Genomic DNA, 14,343 nt, shown 5'->3' with positions numbered 1-14,343 from the left:
CTCTGTAGCCTTGTAGGATTCTTTTCTTCAGTGGCATGTTCTTTTTATAGATTGGTCGTTACTAGTAGGCTCAACTAACATGGATCGCTGTCTCCGTACTAGGATCCTAGATGCCAAAAAAGTTGGCTCAATATGGCAATGGTGAAAATATAAGAGTCAAAGCATAAATCAACACCAGCTATGCATATTGTATCATGGTACGCCGAACCAAACGCCATGCACTTGAATAAACTGTTTAAAGCAAAGGTGAAGAAGAGCGAAGCTACCGGAAACTGTACGAGGGTCGAGTCATCTTTGTCTCCGGCTTCAAAGAAAGCTGTTGATATGGTGAACTACCGGGGTCGTAGTACAGCCCTTCAATATGCCCGGTCTCGCGGTGTAATGAGATGTAGTAGAAACCAGAGATAGTGAGGCCTTGTCGGGCGTCTGTGGGAGTGATGAAACAACGTTCTGTTATGTTTGTTAGCTGGCGTAATGAGAGACAATGGCGATGAGACGAACCCTTCCATCTCATCAGAATCCACCCCTTACACAGCTCTTCCGTGATCCATTTCCGGCTCACCAGGTTCCTTGTCATTTCTTCATCGGTTAGGTCTTTGAAAGGTTGGAGCTCCCGCCAGTATGTGCTGTCGATCTCCGCGTCGGCTTTGAAGTTCTTCGTCTCGAGAGTGTGCGTGTTGAAGTCGATGATCTCGCCTTCAAGGAAGGTTATGATATGGGCGTCGTGTGAGAGTGATGTCTTGTCGGGAATATTGTATGCTTCCATAGTCCCCGACAAGGTCATGTCTTTGGTGTTTATGTCGTGAATGCTTACTTTGACAGGCCATCTCTCGGGATTCCCGCTGGCTATGTTCCATATTTGACTGGCAAGGTAACGCCTTCCGTTGGATGTTTGCACGCTAATTCGGTTCTGGTCGCTGCCGTTGACGATGAGCGGATCATTAGTGGGCGGAACTGCGGCGTGATCAGAGAGAATAACGCTAGTGCTGCTTGCAGCTTTTTGAGAACCGGTGAATGTCATGCCGGGGCGTAGCCATGAGCATGCAGGCGGCGGTGATATTGACGAAGTGTCGAGGATAAAGTCATCTTCATCCCAGGCGAAAAGGTCCAACTGAACAAATCCCCCGGCGGCTGCGGAAGTCAAGCTTTCCTCGAAAGACCTTGAGTAGCGCAGCCTGTCGAGATAACGAATAGTCTCCTTCAGTCGAGGGTTAGGAGGATTCTCCAAGTGCATCGGTCGGTGGCCACTGACCCGCGCGAGGAGGTCGTTCTGTGACACACGCGACTGCCCGTTACGACTGCTGGGTAGGTAGCGATAAGCTCTAGAGGCGGTTGTTCCGCTAGGCCGTTCCCGTTCCTCCGCACGATCAAGAAGGTAATCGTGAAGCGTCCGTGTCCGCGAGAACCTAGGCTGGCGTGGTATCGACCTTACTAGTGAGGAATCTGGTATTGACCCCGTGTTATCGTTCGGTCGAGGGCCTTCCTCCGTCGAGCTGAATGTTGTCCTCGGATCTCTACCGGTAGCATCACGGCGTACGGAGCGTCTAGACGTACTGCGTTCGGAAAGTCGGCCAAGCCATGAGGTGAGGGCGTTACTATGTATTGGAGGATAGGGTATGTCGTCTTCTTCATCATCATTATCGGATGTCGGGGCCCATCCATAGAGCGTGCGGGGATATGATGTTCGACCTTCGTAGTTGGGTAAGATATTGTAATCTATGGTAGCGTGATTGTCTTCGTTCGACCCGTCGCGTTGGCGGTGCACAATCGGTATGCGACGGTTTACTTCCACCGACATGCGCATGCTGGCGTCATCAAGGTCCATCAGGCTAGCATCCAGCTGGGCATCCAGCTGGGCTTGAAGTTGTTGTATATTCTCCCGGCGGCGTCGCTCGGCTCTGAGGTGATAGTCGGCTCTGGGATGGGACGAAGCGGGGTCGGGTGCAGGGCGTACACGAGACCGCAAAAAACTCACGTTGTCACTGTGAGCGTCATCGGATACTACAGCGGGGAGAGACTGAAGAGACGATGCAGCGGCCGAGGGCGATCGGGAGGGACCATCCTGCAAGAAGAGACAGATAAGTAGAGGCTATGACGCAGTGGGCGGGCGGATGAATGGAAATGTGATGCAGCGATGTCTTTCAAGCAAAGCGATCGGAGGAATAATTTGCAGGACTTACAGAAGGAGAATTGGCCGGGGGCATGATATTCGGGGTGGTGGTCTAGTCGTGAGGAGGCGCGGAGACGGTGCGCCAGACGGGCGAAGACATGCAGCGAGTGGGCTGGTTTTGAAGTCGAAAGAGTGGAGCGAGCGACAGGATGGAGATACGTAGTACGGTAGTGTACAAGTTGAGCCAAGTCAAACGATCGGAGCGAGATGAAAGAAGAGGATAGAATAGAATAGGTAATTATCGGATCGAGAACCAACGGGGACGGCGAGAGTGAGGCGAGGAACATAGGAGAAGTTATCCAGATTGGCCAAGTCTGCTCGATTCCGAATTTCTTCTCTCCAGCGTCTCTTTTGCCCCGAAATACCCGGTCTGTATACAATGCGCGCCTCTCCAACTTCTTGGACTGATTTTTGGGTCTCTTGTCTCGACTCTCCATCACCTTTGCCAGCTTTGTTCCCCAAAATGGCCCGTGCCGGACTGCGTCACTCAGAGCTTCAGTATCGTCATCCCCCGCGACAATATCCCTCCTGTCATTCACTATCCATGTTTCAGGATATCGACTCATGACCATAGACTTTGGCGCAACATACGCTCTGAAACGCTCCACCACTAGTCTGGAGATGCCATCCTCTCGGTGTGTTGCCGTAGTATAGAAGCTTTCGAAATCCGCACATAGGCACTCGGAGCGCTGAGAAATGCCCGAACAACGCAGGGTAATCCGCTCAATTGTATATCGCTCATCTCCGTGCACATCGCCTGCTGTCGGCAGTTCGGTTTGATTTGGCGGAGCAACTCCGACTCCACGGCATGTCTAAATACAAGAACGAAGGCGCTCTGATGAAGCACTTGTCATTATTTCTTCTTTTCAATCCCTCACCTCGCACTGACACCTTGGAAATGGCTAAGATCAAAACTATCGAATACTTCCGCGTCCTGCCTCGCTGGTTGTTCGTGAAAGTCGTCGACGAAGACGGCAACTATGGCTGGGGAGAAAGCACCCTTGAGGGCCATACCGAGGCAGTGGAGGGCACTCTCAATGCCCTCATCAAGCGATTCCAAGGTTATGAAGCAGAGTAAGTTACAGGCGCACGTGTACCACACCACACCTTACTGACCAAACTAGCGACATCGAGCACATCTGGCAGATGTCCTGGCGCCTCGGCTTCTACCGCGGTGGCCCAGTTTTCATGTCTGCAATCTCCGGCATCGACATCGCCCTCTGGGATCTCAAGGGCCGCAAACTCGGCGTCCCCGTCCACCAGCTCATCGGCGGCAAAGTCCGCAACAAGCTCTCCGTCTATGCCTGGATCGGTGGCGACCGCCCCTCTGACGTAGAAGCCGCAGGCAAAGCCCGCCTCGCACAAGGCTTCATTGCCATCAAGATGAACGCAACAGAAGATATCAACTGGCTAGATTCCCCCGCCGCACTGGACTCCAGCGTTGAGCGCCTGAAAGCCGTCAAGGCACTCGGACTAGACGCAGCCCTTGACTTTCACGGCCGCCTGCACAAGCCCATGGCAAAGCAGCTCGCAAAAGCATTAGAGCCGCATCGACCTCTCTTCCTAGAAGAACCGCTTCTCTCCGAACACCCCGAAGGTATCAAGCAGCTCTCCGATCAAGTATCCTGCCCAATCGCCCTCGGCGAACGCCTCTACAGCCGCTGGGACGTGAAGCGCTTCCTCGAAGACGCATCTGTCGACATCCTCCAACCCGACATCGCGCACTGCGGCGGGATCTCCGAGCTTCGCCGCATCGCTTCAATGGCAGAGACATACGACGTTGCAATTGCGCCGCATTGTCCTCTCGGCCCCATTGCTCTTGCCGCATGTATGCAGGTTGACCTTGCGACGCCGAACTTTGTCATCCAGGAGATGAGCTTGGGGATGCATTACAACACCGAGGCAGGGGAGTATGATATTACGAGCTATGTTAAAGACGCCGGTGTTTTTGCTGTCAAGGATGGGTTCGTGGATGCGTTGACGAAGCCGGGGCTGGGAATTGAGATTGATGAGGAGGTTGTAAGGAGGGTTGCGTCGACGACGGAGCCGTGGTTGTGTAAGGAGTTTTTTGGGCCGGATGGGGGATTGAGGGAGTGGTGATGGTGGGGTTTTGTAGGTATAGTCCTGTATAAATCAACCTGGAAATAGTACAAGGCTGTGCCAACTGACTGCAGAATCAGGTCCTGTTTTAAATGCAGAACGGCGTTTGTAATCTCTATGTGCAATATGAAATCTATATATACTTGACTAGGAACACGCTGGGGACCTACGCGGAGACACGAGAAGCATTCAAAGCATCTGCCCGCCTGATACAGTCTAGAATAAGACCCCAGAAAGCCTCCAAATCCACCCCGCGGGGAATACACACCCCACTCGGGTTCTTAGACACCACCGACCGACCCAGTTCTCCAACTAGAGCAACATCCGTTCCATGAAGCCCATCCGTTACGACAGTTACAGCAAAGCGCTCTCCACCGCGGTCGTCAAAATTCAGAACCTGGGTAGGGTGGGCGCTTGCAAATTCTGGGTTGAGCGTGGAAAGGATCGCAGCGACAGCGAGAGGGTCGTGTAGTGGAGGACCTGTCGTTAGGCCGAACTCGGTTTCGTAAGTGGATGCGAAGAAGAGGAGAAGTTCATAGAGCATTTGGCGGAGGACTGTTGGGGGTGTAGCAGGGTCGCCGTCGCCATGTAGAATGCGTTGTTGTACGGCGCTCGAGGCGAGGACTTGATGTGTTAGATCGAGTGTCATTAGGAAAGTCTTGGGGGCGAGTATCTCGTTGCTGAAGATTGATTGGGATGCCTCGGGGTCGCACTGAAGACTGAAGGTTAGAGCCAGAGAACTGAAAGGGGGTGCCTGGAGAGCAACGCACGTAGATGTTGAACTCTGCCAACGGGGTCACGTTCCCGATTCTCTTCTCGTGGCCAAGTACTTTGCTGATAGGGGCCTCTGCGAAGCCATCACCGACACCTCCGCCCATGATGCTAAGACCCTTGATATGGGCTGCGACCTCAGGGAAGGTAGCGAATAATAAAGCGACGTTGGTTAATGTACCGGTGGCAATGACCCAGGGTGCGCCCTGTGGTTGTGCCATGATGGCATCACGCATTGCAAGGATAGGGTTCTTGTCGGTAATCGGTGGCCTTGAGGCTTTAGGTAGGAGTTCAGTTCCATCAATTCCAGAGTCACCTGTAAGATTAGCTTGTCGTACTTGAATCAGGTTGTTCTGTGGTTGTAGCGCACCATGAATATTAGGGGCATGCACCGCAGGTCTACAGAATGGCTTCTTGGTACCCGGATAGACAGGAATCTCTGGTCTGCCGATAGCCTCGAGCACCCGGGTGGCATTGATTGTCGTATTCTCTAGAGATGCATTTCCATGGATTGTCGTGATACCCAGTAGATTGAGGGAAGGGTGGTGTGCTGCCAGAAGGATTGCAAAAGCGTCCTACGTGCTCAGGCAGCGCAATCAGAGCAATCCTCTCATGAAGTATTAATAAAAGCCTCAAGAGCACTTACATCGTGTCCTGTCAGGCACAGTTAGCGATGTTGACGAATGGGAACAACAAGATACAAGGGAGTTGAGTGCAGACCAGGATCGCAATCCAACCAGAGAGGAACTGGAGTGCCAGCAGCAGAGCTCATATTGAATGTAAGCAGAAGGAATGGCTTGAAATGAAAGAGACAAAGTAGATATGGACAGCGAAGTATGAGCTGTAGAGTGAAACCACCAGATCAGGAGGCGGGGATGCGATAAGCACTTATCTGACCTAGCCCTATGCCCTACCTTCCTTTCTAGGAGCTGAAGTGACGTTCCATCGTCGCGCGCCTTGAAGAGTTGACTGGAGATACTCCCTCATGCTATGCCAAACCTGCCGATTGTGCTGCTGCTTGGTTGATTCTAGCGTACTCTGCGTCCTCACTGCGATGAAATGACCACCGATCCTGTTCCTTCGGGCCTTCAACCCTTCTCGCAGCTCAAGGCGGGCCCGACTATATCCAGCTCCAAGTCAACGGCTGTTCCAGCTTCCCCGACCACCACAGCCTCCGCGCAGCTCTCACGGCCGCAGCAACTCAAGAATACAAGCCGGGAAGAGTCGGGGAATGGAACTAGCGACAAGGCCACAATCGCACTAATCCGACGCGTGCTTTGCCCTCAGTCCGGAAGTTATGGCGGTGCCACTTCCCCATATGCCCCGGAAGAGCTGTTACCCCCGCTTACGAGCTCCAACGACGTGGACCGCCAGCTCTACGCTTTCATCGCCATTATAATTAAAGAGTTTATTTCGCCGTGGTATTCGAAGATTACGTCTGATCAGGCTCTTATCAATGAGATCCTCCTGGTCATCGCGCACTCCACTCGGGCTCTTGAACAAAGGTTGCGGGAGACTGATATCGCACAGCTGGCTCTGGACGATATCCCCGCCCTTGTAGAGGCGCATATAGCCTGTGAGTTCTGGCCGCGGTACTGCCACATTCAGAAAGTAAAGAAGGCTCGCTAACATGACTTTTGCGCGAATCAGCGTACCGACTGGCCAAAGAGCAGTCTACATCGTCGGGGCTTTCACCTTCATCTCGCGAGATTTATCACGCCCTGAGCCCGCATCCAGCCTTCTCACCAGTCCCGGATCCATTTGATGTAACAACTGTCTCCCAGCAGCGGGACAACGAAGCCGTCTATCGGCGATTGTTGGTCAACGGCGTTTTGGCTGTTCTTCTTCCGACCGAGGATGTGGGGAATGCTTGTCTGCGGACCTTGGTGAATGACATCTTATCCGACCTCATTCTGGGGAATGAAGTAAGTGGCAGGGTGTGCGAAGGCTGGTTTCTCTGGGAAAGCACAACAAAGTTGCTGGAAGTGTTCTCGCGAAACAAGGGCAAGCTTGAAGATGCTGCAGCAAAGACGGAGGATTCGCGCCCAACCCGACTGCAGCAATTTGGTCTTCTTTCGACGAAGGACGGCAGTGATGATGATTCGCCTGATACTACCCAATCACAAGCATCCCACTGGATATGGCACATCCTCCAGTACGCCTTTTGGGCATATGTGGCTCTACGTTTTGTGGTAGCGGGACTGTTTCGAATTGCGTCTACACCCCCGGTGATTTTAACTTCACGCTCAAATCCTCCAGGCAGCCCCGTGGACGGGCTAGCCATCAAGTATGGTCACAAACCAAAACGACCGGTGCTTGATTATCGAGTTTACGGCATGCTGTCTCAGTTGCTGGATATACCGCGGCGGATGCCATGGCTTGGAGGACTGTTAGCCCTCTTCCAGTATTTGATTCTGGCGGGTCCAGGACGGGTAGCAGACAGTGGCAGTGTTCTTGATAGGTGAGTCGCTCTTCTTATGATTTGGAATTCCGAACTTGTTTGCCCCTGCTGCCCCTCACATACTGTCGCACATTGTATCACGGGCCTGTCCACATGGCCCGGACCTGTCATGACGAAGGAATCGGAAAAACTCAAGACCAAAGGATCACTGTGAGCAAATGGCTTGTGGAGCAGGTCGTGTATGGATTGATCACCGAACGATGATCTACGAATGGCGCTGGCAAGTGCTTTCTCAGTCCGGCTGTTTCAAGCGAGTCATTGAAAGAGGGTTAAAGGCTGGCGGGACGTCAATGCAGTGGATTTACATTGCTCGCATGCTGCATCGATCACTTGATCTGCTGGTGGATGCATTGCGCATCCTTCGCAATCTGCAGAAATCGACGCTCATTCGTCCGTGCGCTGTGGTATCGGCCGTGACAACGTACGACCGCAAATTACCGTCAGATACGTCTGGCGGTATCATCCATACGATACAGGAGGGGGTTCCCTGACAGACCCCCTGGCGATTCTTCGGGATCATTTCTCATTTCGTGCGTGGCCTCGAGCTCTGTTTGTGCCGCAATATTATGGCCGCCACTCGTCCAGACCATTACTCTTTCGAGGGAACCAGAATGGCATCTCACCCTGCTCGCCGATTGGCCTTGTCTCGCAACGACAAAACTCAGATTTAGACGTTTTTTCGCCCTGGGCTTCGTGTTGTTTGTGGTTGCTCAGGAGATTTGGGCAGGCCCGGCCCTTTCCGTCCCGTGCTGGAGTCGTTGCTGTCCATCTCCGCTCTGAAGAATCACCGCTGCCAGTTCGCCCAATCTCACCAACAAAGAAAGGCAAAACTGAAAGGCACCCTCCATTCTTGCAGATCATGAGGTGGCGGGGCACGATTGTTCCCTGCTGCTCAAAGAATCTGCTAGGGACTTTGACATCAGAGTCACGGACACCTACGGCGATACCCCATAAGGAAATGGTCAACTCTTAGCCTTGGAGACTTCGCATGAGGACCACTAGGCCAGCCCGTTTTGCTTGCATTTCTGCCTTTTCGAACCAACCAGCGAAATTCCTCGCCGATGAATTTTCAAAATTGACCTGCAGCCGAGGAGGGTTCCATGGCTCTTACCGTGTTCGGACCTACGAATAAGCCTATGATGTTCCGCTAAAACCGGGGTCCGCTCGGGGGCTCTCTCTGATTGAAGCTGTACGCGCCGAAGAAAAGCCTTCTCAATATGAGCTTCGAGATTCGTCGTTAACCTCTCCAGATTGAGGGGCTTTTGCAGTCGTACCAGAATCTGGCCCAAGCTTCTCGATTTTCTCTCATCAGGCAGATCCTGCTTGCTCTCGCCTATCGAATGCTGATACTTCCTTGATGCCTATTCATCTTACCACACTGCTCAAAACGGACAGAGGATGGCGAAGGAAATAGTATCCCTGCAATTAGACAGGCACCTAACAGTGGCCGTGCCATGAACCACAGTCCACGCATATCGCTTGCTCTTTTGTCCTCTCGTTCGGCTCTCTTGACCGTGCTAGCTGCTTACTTCTTTCTATTCTTGACATCGCTCGCGAGGCACAGCCAAGAAAAGAGACTCTTACTGACCCTCGCTGCTCCACTAGGTTCCTCCGCGAAAATATCGAGGAGTATGTCTTGACCCCCACTTTGTTACCCAATCTTCTACGTGCATCGCGAGAGGCGCTTTTTCCACACAACTCTCGCCCAAAACCTGAAGCGAGCAGTCGCATTGAGGTGCTGACGTCGACGCCAACACCAACTCTGCCATCCCTAGGAGAAGGGCAACTGCCAGCCATCGATGATGCGCAGACGACTGCCGCTTCTGGCGGCAATGCAATAACACCAGCTCCTATAGCGACGGCGTTGTCGCCGGATCCGCAGAGTCGTCCCTCACCCGCTGAAATCGCCTCGATAAGGCGAAAATGCGCAATCGCCATCCTATCCCTGATACCTCGTCCAATCGCACGCCAGCTGCTTGGTATTCCAGCAGCAACTGGCCCTGGGAGTAATTCTTTCCCCGGTCCATCTCCGGATCAATCTCCGAGCCAAGTTGAGGCCGAATCTGGCGCTAGACGAGACAGGTATCCTTTGGAAGCACAGCCATCAAACAGTAGCGCGTTGATAGACGGTGACGCCGAGGAGTCGCTACTGGTCTCGACCCTCGAGAACGACATCCTCGATCTCTTCGCAGATGAATACTGCAACAAGCATCTGATATTCTCTATCGTTGAGACTGTGCTGGCTAAACTTCTTCCCGAGCTATCGGACCATAGCATTGCCGAGCTGCTAGAGGACAGAGGCGTTTTCATACCCACTCCCTGAGTCTAGTTCCAGATATATCACCTCCAGCGGTGTACCGTGTACAGCGTAGAACGCTCTTGCTTTTTGAGTCTCTGTACATATATACATACATACATACATACATAATGTAGTAATACTAATGAAGTCTAATGCTCCCTCTCTTTGTCTCCTGCACATCACTCACAGCTGTCAGCTCCAGCTCCAACTCAAAGGTCAGCTCTCAGCTTCCTTCCCCTCCTTCGACTTCGGCACGGAAGCGAGAAGGAACCTGGAAGTTGGAAGGAAGAATAAAGAAGGATGAACAAAGAAAGAATGAAGCACGGGCCCCCGCTCATCATCAACCCATCTGCAGACTGTGCGCAGTACATGCATGCATGCAACCATCCATCCAACTGACAGCAGCAGGTTGAGCAGTGAGCTCCAGCCTCCTATTCTCCGGATCCCCCATCCCCCCCCCCATCCAGACAAGGCTCACCTACCGTAAAGGTTAATCCAGCATGCTCGAGGTCGCCTACTCCGCACTGCAGTCCACACGCCAACCCACGAACCGACCCGATAAGATCGCCCATCTCATCTGCCATCTGCCATCCGCGCTACCCGTTTATCCGGCCCTCGAATCACCACACAGACTAGGCGCAGCACAGACAAAGATCAGCACGCAGCCAGCCAAAGTACTAGATCCGCAGGCCAAACGAACAGACCATTGAGAGCCGACCGGGGTAAACCTACCTATTTGAGAGCTAGGCTGAGCTGAGCTCGAGAACAAGGAAAGAACAAAGAACCGGCACCTGCCGCTGCGGCTGCGGCGTAGCTATAATTTACCACTTACTGGCTACTACTTACCGGAGGCCGGGAGAGGCAAAAAGCAAACGGGATTAAGTTTGGGAGTGGTGCGCCACGCCGCTGACAGGAGTGGTGGAACCGGGAATGGGAGATGGGTTTTCTGGAAGCTGGGATGGGATGGAATGAGATGAGGCAGTTTGGTCTGTGATCATAATCTGATTGAGTTGAAAGTGTGTGTTGTGTGCGGTAAGGTTACGGCCGAGAGTCATGAGAGGAATGCAGATGCAGATGCAGATGGGCATGGGGTTGGGGTTGGGAAGGAGTGCGGAGGTACTCCGTACGGTAGTAGTTTGTACCTGTTCGTCTGAACTTTGAAGTGAACTGCAGATGGATCATGGGTAAATAAGCTAGAGGGCTACGTGCATGGTGCAACTACAAATGCAACTGCGAGGTCCGAGGGGCGAAGGCTGAGCTCCATGCTGTGTCGCTGCACCTGGGCTGTACTGTATGTACCATGCAGGAGGTACAAGGGACGTACAGAGTACCGCTACAAACAGAGAGCCTTGCCAAATGTACCACAGAGCACAAGGTACCTGACCAGGCTATGTGTCAAGGTGGACGGGGAGGTAGCTTTTTCTGCTTGTAACTTCCGGGTTGGGTACATGTACATGAAGATAGACAAAATCATGTTGGGAAACGAACTGGAAGGAGAGAGCGAAGTTGAACAGCCATGAATGGAATAATATGACGCAAAAATTGCGGTGTGGTGAGGGGGCTTGGGTAGGCACGTCCTTAGTCAGGCTCTACTAAGGTACGAAGTACCTAATTATGCACCTCCTTTCGTTGAGAAAAAAGAAAAGAAAATATAAAAAGTCCCGTTTCTTGGACTCTCTTGCTAGAGGCCAATGGGATAAGTATAGATAGATAGGTAGATAGACAAATGTAATGGTACCTGTGTACTATAGTATAATATAAAGGGGTGATATGAGAAGGAATGTGGTGAACGAAACAAGGTATAGAAACAGAGATAGGGGGAATCGAATACAGATCAGGTCGCGCGAGCGGACTTATGTAGATGGATTAGGCATGCAATCAATGCGAAGCATGTGCGAGGAAGCAGAACAGAACCGAAGTGTGGGTGTTCAAGATGCATCAAGAGAGAGTGCTGAAGGAAAGTAGACAGAAACAATAATCAGAAGAAGAAAGACAAGAACAAGCAATTAACAAAATGCCAATATATCCGCCCATGCGTCTTTCCATCAGTGGTAGCAGGATTGTAGTAGTCCTCTATCCTCCGTGTAATCAGTATCGTATATCAAAGTGAGGTCGCCCTCGTAAGTATCTTTATCATCCAGTTTTGCCCAGTATCCAACAATGTGCGCAGGTGTTTAATGAAACAGGGAATCAATGAAGCCAAAATGCATTGCAGAAAATGATCGACAACAGCCACCCCGAGGACTGAGAAAGAAAGGAGATCGCATATGACAGTAAAAATATGGAAAGGATCAGATAGTTGCTCGTGACTAATGAGTCTTATGTTGTATTAACCGAAGTTGTGGATGCTTCGTTTCTTGGTGAGATGAGGCACGTCGTCAAGCTCGTCGATCCGAGTGAGCCCACCGGGGAGCGTGGGAAGTTGTTGACTCTGTGCAAGCTTCAGTCTCTCCATCAGTTTACCAATAGTGACGTATTCGTCGGCACCTAGTCCGGCTGTTTGATGTTGGAAATAGCTCATCACCAACTCCAACGCCTTGCGAGCTTCGTCTTGGGTCGGGGACCCTGGGGAGCCAACGGGAGAAGCGGAAGTGGTGCTTGGATAGGACGGAGGATATATGGTTTTTGCGCGGATGTCAGGGTTGCTGCGATTTCGTTTGATTGTCGCAGGAGAGGTGTCGATGTTGAGTGCAATCTTTTGGTCTTGTTCCTTTTCAAGAGAAGGCCCCTCCATTGCAGCTGGCAGAAGCCCTCGCATAGCTGACGTAGGCTCAGAGGGCTCGTCCGCGTGCATAGAGATAGGATCAGCATTGCCGAGAGGAAAAGTCTGGCTCCGTGGCCTGCTAGAATTGCCCTCGGTGGGAGAAATGCGGGACTGGCTCAGAGGGGTGAATGGGCTGTCAGTGACCAGGGTAGACGTCGGAGAGAAAGAAGAGGTCGTGTCGAGCGAAATCGTACTCTTAGAGTGAGCATGTTGAAAGTCAATGCCAAGGTCCTTAGGAGCAATGGAAATGCTCCCTCTGATGTTCTCGTGGCTCTGAGCAGGAGATAGTAGTGAAGGCGAAGCAAAGCCAGTAGGCGAGATAGGGGAAAGCACCGTAGGGGAGTGCACAGCAGATGCCAGAGCCGAGTTGATGCTCAACCCAGTAGGGCTCTCGGAATCACTCTTTGTCCCAAAGGAGCCCTTTCGAGATTTTGCGCCGAGCAAGCCATTCTTATGCTTGAATTTTTCCAGCCAGCTGTTGCTGAGAACCCTTTCCTTTCCATCAGGGCTGCCACAGGTGCTAGCAAAGAAGAGAGCCTTCTCCCTGATCATTTCATCAGTCAGGCCATGTCCACCTCGTTGATAGTTCCTCACCCAGTTGGATAGGGCTTTTTCGATATCAGGAACTCGGCCTCTGGTGGCGCGTTTGATGGGGGACCGACTTCCTTCTTCAGAGTTGAGATACTTATCCTTCTGTCGTAGGACTTTCGAGACAGTGCTTTAGAAGAGGTTAGAGGGCCTTATCTTAGTGTACCAGGCAGCGAAGCCCTTGCAGAGTTCATCTTACCTTCGTTCAACGCCAAAGAGGGCTGCCCATCGCCCGTTAGCCTAAATAGTTTGCCAAATATTGGACACATTAGTGAAGCTTAGACGTACCTCCAATATCAGTCTGCTTGGCGGTCTTGTTCTCTTCATGATAGAGACACATCCGCCGACGGTCCTCATCAGTGAGCGTTCGGCGTGGGGTTGAGCTACTCGTAGATGATTTCCTAGATGGCGGAATTGGGGCGACTGGGGATATAGACGGGGCGATTGGAATTGGACCTGGTGGGAGCTCCGGTTGAAAGGGCGATTGAGTCGTGGGAGTAAGCATGCTCGGCCAGGCGTTAGAAGGCACAGTCATCGGTAGCGGTGCATAAGGTGGTGGAATGGTGACACCGTACGAAGGGTCTAATGGCACGACTCCATATCCAAATCCGTGGTACTCCATTGGCGGCGAGTGCTGAGGAGGATTGAATGAGCCCATGTCTGCCCAGGGAGACTGTGCAAAGCCATTTTCCTGTGAGTGAGGAGTCTCTGTGTCCATGGCGACAGTGTCTTGGAGGGGGGTACAGTGCGAGGTATGAAGCGCCGAGAGAGACTGGAGCAGGGGCGGATGGTCGGCGGCAGGGAGAGCGCCCACTATAAGCTGCAACGCCGTCGAGATGAGGAGGCGAGGTGTGGAGGGACGGGGCAGAGAATGGGTCGCGAGAAGAAGAGAAAAAAAAAGCAAAGAGGGAAGGCCGGTAAAAGCAGGAGATGAGCAGGACAGTCAGTCTAGAGCCAAGACTGGGAAAGACCAAGCAGATGATGCATATTCAACATTGAGCAGTGAAGCGATCCCGCGACGATGTTTATGCATACAAGATTGCCTGTGTGCAGCGAAGCGAGCAGAAAAGAGGAAGATGTGGTGGATGTCGATGTGGATGCGCGCGCGAGGCATGGACCGAGTTTAAAAATGGATTGAGGCCAGGGCGCAGGCACAGGGTCGATCGGAAAAAAAAATAAAGAAAGGAACA

At 52.2% G+C, this 14,343-nt stretch overlaps 5 protein-coding genes across 5 annotated transcripts; 2 read left to right on the top strand and 3 right to left on the bottom strand.

Moving 5' to 3' along the window:
* Nucleotides 1–262: 262 nt before the first annotated feature.
* BJY04DRAFT_218479 (GID4/VID24 family protein) lies at nucleotides 263–1,804 on the bottom strand (the record flags this gene model as incomplete). The annotated part of the gene is made up of 2 exons (XM_073716316.1): nucleotides 263–450; nucleotides 502–1,804. 2 exons carry the CDS (start codon nucleotides 1,802–1,804, stop codon nucleotides 263–265), a joined length of 1,491 nt encoding a protein of 496 aa, XP_073571122.1.
* Nucleotides 1,805–3,068: 1,264 nt separating this feature from the next.
* Nucleotides 3,069–4,270, top strand: BJY04DRAFT_207676 (enolase C-terminal domain-like protein; the record flags this gene model as incomplete). The annotated part of the gene is made up of 2 exons (XM_073713886.1): nucleotides 3,069–3,244; nucleotides 3,295–4,270. The coding sequence occupies 2 exons, from the start codon at nucleotides 3,069–3,071 to the stop codon at nucleotides 4,268–4,270; spliced, it is 1,152 nt and encodes a 383-aa protein (XP_073571121.1).
* An 81-nt stretch (nucleotides 4,271–4,351) lies between these two features.
* BJY04DRAFT_189587 (uridine-cytidine N-ribohydrolase) lies at nucleotides 4,352–5,880 on the bottom strand. Its single transcript, XM_073711390.1, has 5 exons — nucleotides 5,762–5,880; nucleotides 5,688–5,695; nucleotides 5,412–5,616; nucleotides 5,041–5,357; nucleotides 4,352–4,982 (listed from the first exon to the last, which is right to left on the bottom strand). The coding sequence occupies exons 1-5, from the start codon at nucleotides 5,811–5,813 to the stop codon at nucleotides 4,437–4,439; spliced, it is 1,128 nt and encodes a 375-aa protein (XP_073571120.1). The 5' UTR covers nucleotides 5,814–5,880; the 3' UTR covers nucleotides 4,352–4,436.
* A 220-nt stretch (nucleotides 5,881–6,100) lies between these two features.
* Nucleotides 6,101–9,825, top strand: BJY04DRAFT_207674 (PXA domain-containing protein; the record flags this gene model as incomplete). Its single annotated transcript, XM_073713885.1, has 3 exons — nucleotides 6,101–6,617; nucleotides 6,779–7,502; nucleotides 9,108–9,825. The coding sequence occupies 3 exons, from the start codon at nucleotides 6,101–6,103 to the stop codon at nucleotides 9,823–9,825; spliced, it is 1,959 nt and encodes a 652-aa protein (XP_073571119.1).
* A 3,407-nt stretch (nucleotides 9,826–13,232) lies between these two features.
* On the bottom strand, nucleotides 13,233–13,986 carry BJY04DRAFT_63257 (uncharacterized protein). Its single transcript, XM_073720772.1, has 2 exons — nucleotides 13,442–13,986; nucleotides 13,233–13,374 (listed from the first exon to the last, which is right to left on the bottom strand). Exons 1-2 carry the CDS (start codon nucleotides 13,869–13,871, stop codon nucleotides 13,349–13,351), a joined length of 456 nt encoding a protein of 151 aa, XP_073571118.1. The 5' UTR covers nucleotides 13,872–13,986; the 3' UTR covers nucleotides 13,233–13,348.
* Between the last annotated feature and the right edge of the window lie 357 nt (nucleotides 13,987–14,343).

The sequence above is a fragment of the Aspergillus karnatakaensis genome (assembly GCF_047715665.1).
Source record: "Aspergillus karnatakaensis strain CBS 102800 unplaced genomic scaffold BJY04scaffold_25, whole genome shotgun sequence".
NCBI lineage: Eukaryota > Fungi > Ascomycota > Eurotiomycetes > Eurotiales > Aspergillaceae > Aspergillus > Aspergillus karnatakaensis.
Note: the sequence above shows the minus strand (reverse complement) of the source record. Positions and strands in the feature narration are given on the sequence as shown.